This window comes from Catharus ustulatus, chromosome 8 (genome assembly GCF_009819885.2).
Source record: "Catharus ustulatus isolate bCatUst1 chromosome 8, bCatUst1.pri.v2, whole genome shotgun sequence".
Classification (NCBI taxonomy): Eukaryota; Metazoa; Chordata; class Aves; order Passeriformes; family Turdidae; genus Catharus; species Catharus ustulatus.
In genome coordinates this window covers 15,850,564-15,864,467 of record NC_046228.1, presented here as the reverse complement: position 1 = coordinate 15,864,467, position 13,904 = coordinate 15,850,564, and the positions used below count along the sequence as shown (strand labels likewise).

Below are 13,904 nucleotides of genomic sequence, written 5' to 3'. Positions count from 1 at the left end.
TTAAACTACAGCAGTAAAGAAATTAGATCAGGAGCAAGATATTCTCAGCAAAATTCAGTCTTTGAGTGTAATTTATTTGCACACAAGCTTATTAAGTAAAAAAACATGTGGTTATATCCCAAAATTTCGTGCTGGAAAAGAACAAGAGACAAAATCCTCATTTTATTTTAATTAAGGAAACAAACCTAGTTTACAAAGAAAAAATAGTAGTATTCTCCCACTTTAGTGTTTCCCTTCGAGGAAATACTGCATATTCTTGCTTACTACATTACCACTGAGTAAATACCTAAAATTTTGCTACCAAACACATTTAAGGGAGTTCCTTGGGGTATTTCAATAATGCTACAGAAAAATCATATTCAGAAAGATCCTGAAGGTGACATGTAGAAATTGCAATTAAAATCCTTTTACCATAAGTATTTATTTTGTTTTTAAACCCACTTGCCTCTCCAACTTTGAACCTGTTTTAAACTTTCCCAGCATACAAACTTTGTCACCTGCCCAAAGGACCATGAACTGAGATAAAGGCACTACTAACTCTGAAATTTCTGTAAAATAAATCAAAGACTAAGTATTTCTGAAAATCAGATTAAAGAGTCACTGTGTGGAAAAAAACCAAGATATGTGGAATCCCTTCTTTGTCAATAATGATGTAGGAAACCTTTTTAGAAAGTGACATTATCGAACTAACAATACTTGAGAATGGTGACAAAGAAAGCAGCTGACATTTCAGTATCAAATAGCCCCATCATATAACTTGTGATGAGTTTTTTTGCCAGATCCATGGTACCTCTGGGAAGTATTGATTTGCTGCTGGTAAAATCCAGTGCTTCATTCTGACACTGTTACAAAACAATGCAGAAAACAAAATCAAATTTATATGGGTTTTTTTGTTCCGATATCTTCCATACCGGCATGGGTAGAACCAAATTATAAAAATCATTTCATATTAGCGTCCTTTAAGCCTTAAGGTTTATTTGGATGCTTGGAAGATTTATGCAGAGAAAGGATGCGTTGTAGTAACCTAAATACCTAATCAACTCTGCCTTTCCCACAGTTGGAAAAAAAACTTACAAGGTCAAAAAACAAATCCATGTCTTTCAGGGCAAAAACTCTGAACCACTACACTTGTTCTTCAGTCCATCTCACAGAAGATTCAAGAAGATTCAGCAACAACCTTTGCAATTGACTTATTGAATTATTTCCATTGTATGATGGTTTGGGTTTTTTTTAATATTTATTGTGGAAAAAGACTTGCAAGAACACCAGTTCTAACGATTTCCACTTAGACCACAATCACTTGAAGCAGCTGGGTCCTGCCTCTCAAGATACACATCAAAATTCAAACATTAAGGCCATGGTAACAGAGCTGTATGAAATGTGTGATGACCTTATCTCTGACTCAAAATTCAAGCTCAAATTGTGTAACTACATAGCCACCATTAGGCAGCTGGGAGAGCAGCAAAGAAACCACACTTCTCCTTTGTGCTTCCTCAGTTAAGACTTTAAACCCTCTGCAGCTCTTTCCAGCCAACTGTGTCTGTTTAGAGCAGATTCTGCAGTTACTTCCTCTCACTACTACAGTTCTTGTCAACTTGTGTTATCCATGGCTCAGGAGACAGATAAATAGGATACAGAGCCTTTCACCTCTAGGTCATCAGTTCAAATGTTACCAGTATTGGTAAAGGACCAAAAGTTGCTATCAAGAGATGACTTATTGGACTTCTCTGTAAAACTCCATTCCGCCTGCACAAACCAATATATACTCCAGATCTAAAATTCTGCATTATCTTAAAAAAGCTCTGCCACAGAAAAAGGAAATTAAATTCCAATCTTTTTCCTGTAACAACTATCCCCCAAACATACATAATATCCATACTTTTGTTTTTCCTTCCTTTAAACATTAGAAATAGTTATATTCATTATATATATAACATTTTGAGAGTTTTATTCATGGTGCAAGACTGTAAGACAATGGAATAATGAAACTATGTTCTAAAAGGCCACAAACAGAGAAAGTCAAGATGTCTTTTTATAAAAAAAGAGAAGTGAAAGATTGGCTCCATTAACAAACTTCAATGAAGGTTTTTGAGAAATCTTCGCATAAAATAAACATTTCTCATTGCTTTGTTATGTTAGATTGTGACAGCTACTCTGACTCTTTCACAAAAAAGTTTCACAGCAAAACTTGGGAAGATCAATTTTGAAGTCCCTTGTATGTGCACGTATCAGCTGTCAGGTGTTTGCACTAACACTATGGATGTTCTTGCTGTTGCTCAATCTTTTAGTAGTGATAAAGGCCAGAACACATGCACTCTGCCAAGCCACAGGTAAATTACCTGCAAGTTCCATGGGACAGCCACCTGTAGGCTGTATTATAGGGCAAAATAGTAACTGTAGCGTAGCTAATGGAAGAGTTACCTGAGCTGCAGCAGTAGCCTGCAGCAGAGTCTGAGCCTCCTGCACCCCATGTGATTTCAAAGTACATCAAAGCTATGGCATCTCCCCTCTCCTTTAGATCTCTTTATGGTATGACAATAACATGTCCAAACCCCTCAATTCAAGAGTCCTTTGACTTTTAAGACTTCCTGTCTGGCAACAATTTCCACGGGAAAATTGTCAGATAGAAGTCTTTTAGATTTGAAGAGTACTGATGGTTTCTCAGAAAGCACATCAACCATCAGTGAACTCTACAAAAGCACTAGCAAATACAGAGTCAAAATTCTATAAAGCACCAGCAATTTTATCCCATGTAAATGACCTTTACATGATGACATTAGGAATTACAACTTCCCTTGCAATTCTAAAACCAGGATGCTGCTTGCCTTGCCTGGTAGAGCAAGGGTAGGGCAGAATGCAGGCCATGAATCCAGTGTTTTCAGTATTTTTCAGGACACTAAGTGTAGCATTAACCATAGAAGATCTTGCAGAGGGAAGTGGTGTGATTCAGACAGCACACTCTTCAGTCTGATCTCCGACTTGAGTAGCAAGGGGACTGTTCACATCTTTCTGAAGAGCTGCTCCAAAAATACTGCAACATGCTGCTACTACTACATGCTGAACCAGTGTCCTGTTCAGAGGTAACTATTGTATAATAGTCAAGCTGATGAGATCTACCACATTGGTTCACATACCGCAAGTTTTAACTGTAATGAAGAGACGCCATTGTGCCATAGCTGTAAGGTCATTCTTAAGATTTTGTATTTCTGCAGAAGACCTCCCAGAGAGCAAACATGCATAGGTATCACGTAGCACATATATCACTGTCAAAGATGCATCAGATTTGCTGCAATGTTCATAGATCTGATGCATACAGTTAATCTGAAGCATTTTGGACATGTCTGTACACAGGCTCTAAGAGGTGATTGCTCACACAGTGGCTGCTGAGGGTTTTCAGATGTCCAACAGTACGGCAGAAGGTGTTGGCTACTCAGAAACCAAAATCCAGACAAACAGTCCAAAAGAAAATCTGTATTACATAGCAGGCCTGCAGACAACTGACAGTGCACAGCTAGTTCCAAATGGAAACAGTCCTGTCCAGACAGACTTGTCAGCAGGAGCTCCCTGCAGTGGTGCCAAGTGCACAAAGAGGCACTGCCAGCAACCAGGAACCCAGAAAGGGCAGGCTCAGAGCACCAGTGTGACTGAGGCACTGTGAAAACCAGGCAGGGATCACGGTGGCAGTGATGACACGCAAATCATGAAGAAGAAAACAGCAGCAGTGGTAGTGCTGGGGTGGGTGTGTGAGGTGCAGGCAGCAGCCCCAGTGGGACAGGATGCAACTAAAGCAGGGGGCAGGGGCAGCCAAGCTGCCATGGAGGGAGGGAGAACTGGAAATACTGAGACTGCAGAAGCAGTGAATGGTTCCCTGAGAAAATAAAAAGTAGAGACACAATAGGAAGGAGCAGCTGGTCATGTACCAGTTATACACTATTATTCTAGAAATTAATTTTTAATTATAGTTTTAATTCTTTTTAACAAGTCAATTTGTCGCAGAGGGAAAAACCCCAAACAACACATTATCTGCACTTGAGTCTCATTGTCCCATTTACACAAAAACCATAGAGAAACCAGATAGGCCTAAAGAAAGGTATAAGGTGTAAAATGTCCCCTCTTCTGGCATTATGAGTTTAATTTAAATATATAACGATATATTAATCAGATATTAATGCACTCTCAAAGACCTTTAGTCCCTAAGGATCTTATTCTTGTCACTTCTTAAACTACTTTAAGTAGTAAAAACCAGTAAACTTTATTTCACATTTTATAATCATAATTCCACTACATGTCATCCCCATTTAAGTAAGCAGTATTTTTCATGGCAATCATTAAGGTCCTAGAAGTTCTTTAATACAAAATTTTCAAATATTCTTGAAATACAGATCATTATTAGGAAACAAAGACTACACGTTTACCAAGCTACAGACTAAGAATACTTACTTGTCTACATAAGTGTTTGCTATTCTGTCGATTTACTTACAAATGTTACATTTTTTTCTCACAGAAATAGGTTTACTCACCTTTTCACACTCATCTGTTCTTTTAGTTTGCTGTACATTTCCAGCACTGCATAAAAGCAAGCAGATTAACTTGTGAGTTTTATTTGTGGTTTTAGTTAATAAAAGAGGAAAATAAATACTGTAAAGGACAAAATTAGAAATAGAAAAGGATATGCTATATTTACTTTATTTAATTCCTACTGTAGCATAAATGTGATAAAGCTAGCAAAAAATATTCTAGAATGCAGCTAAAAAAATTTTAAAAAATAATGGAACTCTTAGCAGCTTTTAAATTAAAAAGAATTAAGATTAATAAAACAGTCAAGGCTATACATATCAAGCATATTCATTCACTTACTACACACCACAACCTGATCTGCATCACCAGTCCATGGCCATCTCCATAAAAAGGCAACAGTACCACCTACTGTACTCAGAACACGTCAACAAGAAGACTTCAGAGAAAAATTCTCAAATCTATTTTACACCAATATGACAAACAGGATAAAACCCTTATGGAGCTGTGTGTAATCCTACAATAACACCTTCCTGAAACAACATTTAGAGCCATTTTGTTTTATTTCAGAACACCTGCAGTGACACAGAGCTGAATGTACAATGCTGAAAAAGCATCATTAGTATTCTCCCCAGTATTCAAATGCTAAAACCCACCCTCTCAAGCAACAAATTAATTGTTTACCACATTAAAAATATTAGTTCATTGAAAGCTGTATGTGGTTACACTGTTTGCACCATTTAAATGTCTCACCGTCTTCTGACATTGTCACAATTGCTCTGTGTCAAATATTGCAAAAGATGGAACCTACATGCTGACATCTTTTAAAAATCTACTTTTTTTTGTTAAACTGGATGTTACAGGACTGGAACTTAGAAAATATAGAAGACTTTTCTTTTTGGCTATTGTGACTTACTTTATTTAATTTGCCATCATACTTAGCTATAGGTCTCTCACCTGGAAGACATAACTGTAGTTTTTCCACAACTGTAGTAATATTCCGCTGTTGAACTCTACATCGGATGATTTCCTCTGTTTGGGCTATCACCTTAAAGGTTTGTGTTGTTTGGGGTTTTTTTTAAAAAAAAGGAAAGAAAATCACACTTAAATTATGCAAATAAATTTATTTTGCTACAAATATTCATAATGTCATATAGGAAGCACCATTTTCTCACCTCTTTCCCAGCATCCTGAAGCCTTCGGTTGGTATCAGTAACTTGGACCTTAAAAATAATTTCACCTTTGTTAGACAAATATGCATATATTGCCCTGATGTGACTGCTCACCCTTGTAATCAGATCATGCTTCCTGAGAAACTTAGAACAAAGAAATGCAAATTCAAATTAACTCTACAGCTTGAACTTGAACTTTTGATCGCAAAGGGCTTTTGTTAAATTCAATTACTTATGACAGTTCTTTCTAACAGATTCTGTGGCAAACTTCTCAAATTTACTTGGGATTTTTGAACTTTCCTTGTTTCTGTAGGTCTGTCAAACAATTCAAATCATTGACCCAATTGACCACTGGTCCCTTTTTGATAACCTCAATGAGCTCTATGGGCCATTCATTGTCTGTAAGAAATGGTGATTGCATTTTATGGTAATTAAACATTCATACTTTGCTGAATGCAAACACTGGGTGGTTGATTAACATCAAACGTGGAAATCTCCAAACCACAGCAACATTTTAATGCTGCAGGTGCAGGCAAAGCTCAACCTCAGATTTTCCCACATAGTAAGTGACTCATTAGGTCATCATAATAAGGAAGCACATTCTAGTTTATTAAAAATCTCATTAATTTCTGAACAAAGATGCTCAATGACCTCATTGATGCTGTATTTGGTCTCTTGTTATCTGAATATCCTTTATATAATGGTCTTCTAATCATAACCTCTGATGAACTATGCTCATTCTGTCTGGTGTGCATATTTTGCTCTCAAAAGTGTAAGGAGAGCTAAAAGGGACGGATCTCATAATTCACTATTCTGCATTCTGATCTGCAAGGAAATCTTGGTTCTCATATCTCATGAAAACTACTAACACCACCTACTCTCCTGATTAGCACAAAGTAAAAAACAGGGTTTTTTCCCATGCATAATTGTACTATTTTTAGTTTTGTAATAAGGACCTTCAATTCTTCTAATGTCTGACATATAAACACATGATTAGGAAAAGACCTATTTAAGAAATACTGTGTTTATCATTTGTTGCCCTTCATCTTCTGAGAAAGCCTTTAAAAAAAGGCAAGATAATTTGGTAGCATTTTCTGAAAACATACATTAAAAAAACCAAAATGAGATATAATAAAATATTCAGCTTTGTAAATATAAATTACTGTATCAGGCAACACAGCTCTAATCACAAATTCTGTTCAATTCACTTCTAAAACATTGCTGCAAACATCAGAGTGCATGTGATAGACACTAAATTAATCTCCAGTAGAAGAGTCCAGCTCCTCCTAATTTCAAAGACAATAATATACGAAACTCTGAAAAACTTGTTTCCTTACCTTTAGTTTTTCTGCATCAGCCCTAACTTTAAGAAGTTCTGTAATAGCATCCACAAAGCCCTGATGGTGAAAATTGCACATCTTTTCTATCTCCCTGTCATGGTTACGTATGCAGGCATCAAGTTTTTCCATAAACTTCTGATGTGCATTTGGTTGGTCATCATATACAGACCTATTAAATACAAATAAGAAAATAAAAGTTTTATTTTTTTCCCCAGTTGAAAACAGCATGTATGCAACAATCTTTATTGAAACCTCTCTCTCAACAAGAAAATAAAAGCAAACAAACTTGATGTTACTGGCATCTTTTGGTGGATCCATTCCATCAAAACAGCATTTAAGAAAAAGATGGCACAAAATTGAGAACTGATGGTGCAAAACCCAGCCCTTATGGCATTAATCCAGGTGCTTAACCAGTTACATCATGGTTGACCTGAGCCTCACTGGTCTGTTATTTATGCCCTAATGCTCAAATATGGGTACAAAAGAATCAGTTTCTCCAACCACCTCAAATAGCATGGATCGCTTTTCCATCAAATTCCACTCTTTGCTAAATATAAAGAAGTGCAAACATACAAATCTGCTTTCCTGGTATTCCTAACAGCAGAGTTATCCAACTAAATCAGGGTTGGATGCCTCCAGCCGCAATGACCGGAGCATTGTGCGGCTGCAGCCGGACCCCTGGCAAAGGCAATCCCCAAGGCTCCGTCCCCTCCCGCCCATGCCAACAGCTCCCAGGGCAAAACCATGGCATGCACACACCTAAGGCTGCCTCCTTCACAGCACCTGTCAGAAAGGTCAGGTCTTCTCGCTTATTTTACTAATTCTTGAATAGCTCACTTAGAAAACTCCAGCAGGAAACATGGGAGAAATTATTGGTGTAGTTTGTTAAGCAGTGTCAGAAACAGAACTCTGCATGGAAAAAGTTCAAGCATGAGAAGGAGCAAAGGAGGCACAGGGCAATTTAAAGCTCTAGACTTTGGCAGAGTAAGCAAGTGAAGAGGTTTTACAAAGAACTGCACCAAATCCAAAGGGGTATGGAGTCTCCCAACAAAGGTAAGGCACAGACAGCTCCAAAAATTGATTAGTAATTTGATACAGCAACAACAGCAAAGACTGGTAGTTTTGAAGTAGCTTTGCACATAGAATGAGAGCAGCAATACAAAGATGATTTAATCATACATATGAAAACACGTTTGTACTGCAAACTGCAAGTGTTTAAAAAAGAGGGATCAAAAATCTTTAAATTGCTTTTTTAGCCTCTAGTTTACTTCCGCAATTATAAATTTTTCTCCAGATATTTATAAGGAGAAAATCATTTAGAAAAACAGAAGAATTAAAAAATGTTAACATGAGGAAAAGAAAAGGCTGAAACTCCAAGTGTTTCAGCATTATTTGCAGAAGTAGTCTTAAGTTCAAGACCATGAGTCAAGGCCTCTAAAACTCTTGAACAGCACAAAGCATTTCCCTCCCAGTCTTCTTGGAGAAGTGTGATTTCCCATATTCTTCAAGATTCTCTTTTCTAACCAGACATCTGGGCTTTGCTGAGATCTGAACTCATCATCAGCACAACAAACCTATAGCTGAGTAGTTGACAGGAACATGACCTTTCAATGAAGGAAAGGATGCAGAAGAGATTGAAAAGAGTCATGTAATAACATTCTTTATACTTTTTGAGTTTCTTTTGACCTTGTACAATATATTCAGAGAAGCAACTGAACTTAAGTGACAAAAGAAAGGCAATATCCTGTCCTACATGCCGAAGGAAGAAAGCCAATTCCTTATATTCTACTTGTTAAAGATACTTTTCCAGTGGAAAAATCTATTGAATAAAATTTTCCAATAATAGCCCCTTTTGCTTATGATAGGAAAATAAGGCTATGGTAATAAAAGCGGGTTCTTTCCTCCAAAGTGCACCAAAGGAAAAATAAGATTGTTGATGCATAAAGTGGTTCACCCCTCACCATTTCTACCATCACATGATGGCTGGAGGGAGCAGATGTGTGCTGCCCCTAAGTCTCTCCTCCTGAGGCTCCCGTCAGACAGCCTGAAAGGGCTCCCTCAAGGCTGCCCAGGATGGTGGATGGTCATAAGTGACCTGCATCACCAGGGCAATACCCACACACAGAATCCAGTGCTGGCTGAAGGGAGAAGCAGCATCCTGGCCTGGGAGGAAAGAAAGGTGCAGACAGAGTGGGCATTGAGTTCTGCAGGAGAAGACACAGGGACAAGCACGTGGACTATAGCACTGTCACCTGTACAGAAACGGGGAAGGGATAAGAAAATTCAGAAAGAAAGTTCAATGACTGATGTGGTAGCACTCCAAAATACACACTGCAGTTACATGAGTGCTGCTCTGTTAAGAAAGGGTCAGAGATGCTGGAAGCTACAGGGTGGATACAGAGGGGCATCCAACTGTCGTCAGAGTTCTTGAAGAAGAAAAGAAGATTAGGAGGACCAGAGGCATTAAGGTGCCTTCCCAGACATCTGGCAAGCATGAGCCTCCTCAAATTGGGCTATACTGCACCATACTATATACCTGTAGTATACCTATACTGCACTGCATGCTAAAGAAAAAAAAAATCCAAAAAAAATCAAACCAACAAAAGCCCAACCAAAACCAAAACAAACAAACAAAATAAACCCCAGCCAAACAAAAATGCAACAAATCCAACCAAACATACAAAAAACCCAAACACACACACAAAATACCAAACAAAAAAACAAACCTTAAACAGAAGAGAAAGTTAAATTTATTACTGCTTTCTTTAGGCCTTTTGTTTAAGGGTGGAAGAAGCCTCCAGGTTTAGGTCTCCTTCCAGTGTTCTCAAAGAGAAGTGAGAAAAGAGCATCATTATCCAAAAGACAGGGAACTTCTATCACCATGTGCCCAAACTGCAAATTGTGTCATGCAATCATAAATTAAAAGAGCAGTAAAACTCAGTAAAGAAAATGTAATTAAAATAAGAATGAGACTGAGAAAAGATTGTACAAGAGGAACTGCATACTTGACTTTGTACCACCAAACCTTCTTTGATAGTAGCAATACACTGTGTTTTTGGACTTAGTTATTGCAGGATGTTTTGGCAGTACCCAATAACTGCCTTGAAAACTTTTGATCCATTTCACACTTTCAGACATGCTCTTACAATACTGACCAAAGGAATCAGAAGATTTCTCTTTAAAATGATACCAAAAAATTCCAGAAAACACAGTCAGAAGTTCCGGAAGTACATACAATATAGACTAGGCAATACAGTTTTCACTGTTATAAAAATATGTGTTGATTATGTTTTCCTCAACATTAAGGTCGCTTTAGTTTAAAGTTAATTATAACAAAGTACTGTTTTTTAATCTCAGGGGTATTATCATAACATTTAATTGAAAATAATACAGGGAATAAATGTTCAAAATAAAGGGGAAGAAAGCAATACTTTCCCAATACCTTAATCACAAGATTACCCTACCTTCTTAAAATAATAGTTACTATTTTGTGTACATTGTACCCTTTTCTGCAAGGATACTAACAAAATTGTGATCTGTGATTTAAACCAGTATTTTGACAGACCTCCCTAAGATGCACTAGTACTACAAATTCCATGTTAATTACCTACGCAAACAGCTCCACCTTGTGGGAACAACAAACCAACGCTTGTCAGCACACGCGTGAGAAAACCCCCGAGACAGAACTGCTTGCCTTTACAGAAACAAATCATCAGAGTACTGAAAAGAAATTCACTCTTTGTATCACAGTCTTCTCATATACGTTGAGAAGAAGATTAATAAACAGGTTTATTGACTCCCTTAGGATACTTTACACACACAGTTTAGGGGTTTCAGAACTACATGTGGCCTAAAACAACCAGTGTTTTTGAAAATGTAAGTGTACACTGGAGAGCCAGGCCATCTTTGTCTGTGGACAGAAATTAGGTTTTTTTCTCAAATCTGCTAACACAACCGAGACAATACACACTTGATTTACCTGTTAGGGAACATCACACATCAGAGCTTATTTCTGATACTGAAGCTCATTTTCCATACATACACACACATATTTCAAAGATTACCCACACCTATCTAAATCAAGATATAATAATAATTATTATAATTAATAAAGAATTGCTACCTCTTAAAAATTATCTGAAAGTGTACTTTTCAACAGATAATGATACTGCAAGAGATGTTGATAACAATTCTCCACTTTTGAGAGCTAAATTATTAGGCAGACAAATCAAATCACCAATACTGCAGTATCTTGGAGAGACACAAAATCCTAAAATCATCCTAGAGATAATTCTTTAAAATTTCAAGACAAAATTAACTGAATTTACAATACACACAGAGTTCTGTTCAAAAGCAAGCGAGGAAGTAGTAACCCTTCTAGCTCCACTTCTTCAGGAGATGACAATGCAATTATGTCTACTCTAAAAATCTCTCTCTCACTGTAAATCGCTTCACATCCAGCAGTAGGAAAAGTCAAAACAAGGGACAAATGTGCCTAGGATACCAAAGGAGTTTTTACATGTGCAACACACGGTTCTTTCAGGTTTTGTTTACATTTATACACCTCTGAATGAAGAGCCCCAAGGATCTCCTTTGCTTTTGGGCCCCTGAAATGGATGCTGATGGTCTGAAACACAGCACAAATCTGAACTGAAAAAAACTGAAAGACATGATCCGTTTTTATTAAAATTGCTTTCAACCTCTGATCTGCACAACTACAGGACCCTATAGACTACTAGTGGTTGATTCATACCATGAAACTTCAACAAGAAAGTTTTTTTCTTGGTATGAGTCTTCAGACTGGATTTTAAAAAAAGGAGAAAATCACTAATGTTGGAGACAGAAGTTTATAATTTATTTTGGTACCCAAAAAACCCAAACCAATATAACGTTATCATCTTAATTTTCAGCCTGGAATGAGAGAACTTTAAATTAAATGACTACTTAGCCACCAGTATGGCAAATCAGTGACAGGACAGGTACTAATTTCTTTCCTAATGAATAAGGCAAGCAGAGACCCGTGAAGAACATACGCAGAGCTGAACAGCTTTCCTGGTAATGTGTAGCAGGTTATCTGTCTATATTCCCAGAACCCTGTATATAAACTGAGACACTTGTTTTTTTGACTCATTCCAAAAATTGGATGAGTCATTAATGCCAGTCTAGGCAAGAAGAAGATAGCGTAGAAAGTACTTGAAAAAGGAAAAAGAATAAACCAGGAGTAGTCAGAGACTGACCTAAACGAGAAAAATGTCCGAGTTCACCGGATACATTTTATTGCAATAGGAATATTTTTACCTTGATCATTCTTACCAGGTAGGCTGAAGGGAGAATGACAAGGATAAACAGATTTGAATTCAGATCTCAAGAAATAACGAAGGAGGATTTTCAGATGTGTGACCATTTTCCAATTGAAAACAATAAATGTGTATTTTATAGGTCTTACTGATGACTTTTTGTGTTTACATGCAAAAATACACTGAAGCACCAGAGGGCACCATCCTATGCACAAAAATATCAACGGTTAAGTAAAAAAGCTTATCTCCAGAGAACTAAAATTAAGTTAAAAACGGTTAAACTTTACAAGCCAAGAATTCCACACAACCCTTAAAAAAAATTAATATTCAAAATAAATTATCCTGAAATAATCTGATCTATTCCATAATGACAACTCCATACATACACACGATCACTCTAAGTGAGCATCATAAATGTCTTCACAAATGGTTACATCTCACTTCAAAAATATATTTCTATCATTTCATACAAATATTTCTCTGCATGCAATCAGGATACATATCCTTAAATGCCTAACTGTAGGTAGGAGTAAAAGAGGATGAGAATTTCACCAACAAGGAGGGAAATAAAAAGTTAGAAGAAAAAAAAAATTGTATAAGCCCAGAAATTAATTTAATACATTGACTGGGAAGGGCAGGCAATAGAAGTGCATATAGACTAGTAAGTGTAAAAGCTGAAGAACCCAAAATCACTTTCTGGAAGTTGAGTAAATATCTCAAATTTGCTTTTTTCCCTCCTTAACTCCAGTCTATCTCCACATCTATGGCGTTTAGAGGAGAAAACTACGATAACCACACCTAAGTACAACTTCTACTGTAATCTTCTTGTTTGAGCATGGAAAAATAGATTTCAAGAATCAGAATAGGAACTAAAGTAATTTTGTCTCATATCTATATAGCAATAGCTGTAACTTTTTGAAGGAGAGAAGAACTGCTCAAGAACTCAGGCTTCAGGCCAAAAAATGAAGTTGAAGAGTTTATTTTATTAAAAATAAAATACCTATACTTTCATAAGAAAACAGAAGATAATATGAATTCCTGGTTGGTGTTAACTCTCTCACTTGAAAATTATTACTAGAACAGTCTATTAGATAAAGAAAAAAGTAATATTTAACAAATCCCATGGGAGTTTTAAAAAAATTATTATTTCTTGAAGGTTTTGGGATTTTGTGTGGTTTTTTTAAATGGGCAATGATTCAACTTTTAATTGCAATCTATATTCAGGAAAGACAAATCTGAGCTTATGGAGCATTACTGTAAACTTTTTGAGAGAACAATTCTCCTCCTAGTAATCTTTTATAATAGGTTCTAGCAGCAGCAGAGACTTTTAAAACAGACCTCATACTTTAAAGTAGCCAAAAAACATGTCAGAAGAAAAGAGAAAAAAACATCAGTCTTTTTAGAGGATGAAGAAACTCCTTATTAATGACTTGCCACCTTCCACCATTTTCACACCTCCCCCAACTCATCCTGTTCTGTCCCATTTCTAGGAAGAATTGCAGGTTTCCCCACCCCTGCCTATATTGCCACAAAGTCTTTCATTTCCTGATTACACAAGACATATGAAGCAATAAAAAACT

General features: G+C 36.8%; 1 protein-coding gene across 2 annotated transcripts in view; it reads right to left on the bottom strand.

Annotated features, from left to right (window-relative positions):
* Positions 1 to 13,904, bottom strand: part of EXOC6 (exocyst complex component 6) — an 87,589-nt gene that overhangs the window by 61,919 nt on the left and 11,766 nt on the right. For both annotated transcript variants that reach the window (XM_033065865.2, XM_033065866.2), the window contains exons 2-5: positions 7,025 to 7,196; positions 5,691 to 5,738; positions 5,473 to 5,563; positions 4,521 to 4,566 (exon numbers count right to left, since the gene is read on the bottom strand). In XM_033065865.2, the coding sequence (XP_032921756.1) occupies positions 4,521 to 4,566; positions 5,473 to 5,563; positions 5,691 to 5,738; positions 7,025 to 7,196 (357 nt within the window). The remainder of the gene's footprint in view (positions 1 to 4,520; positions 4,567 to 5,472; positions 5,564 to 5,690; positions 5,739 to 7,024; positions 7,197 to 13,904) is intronic.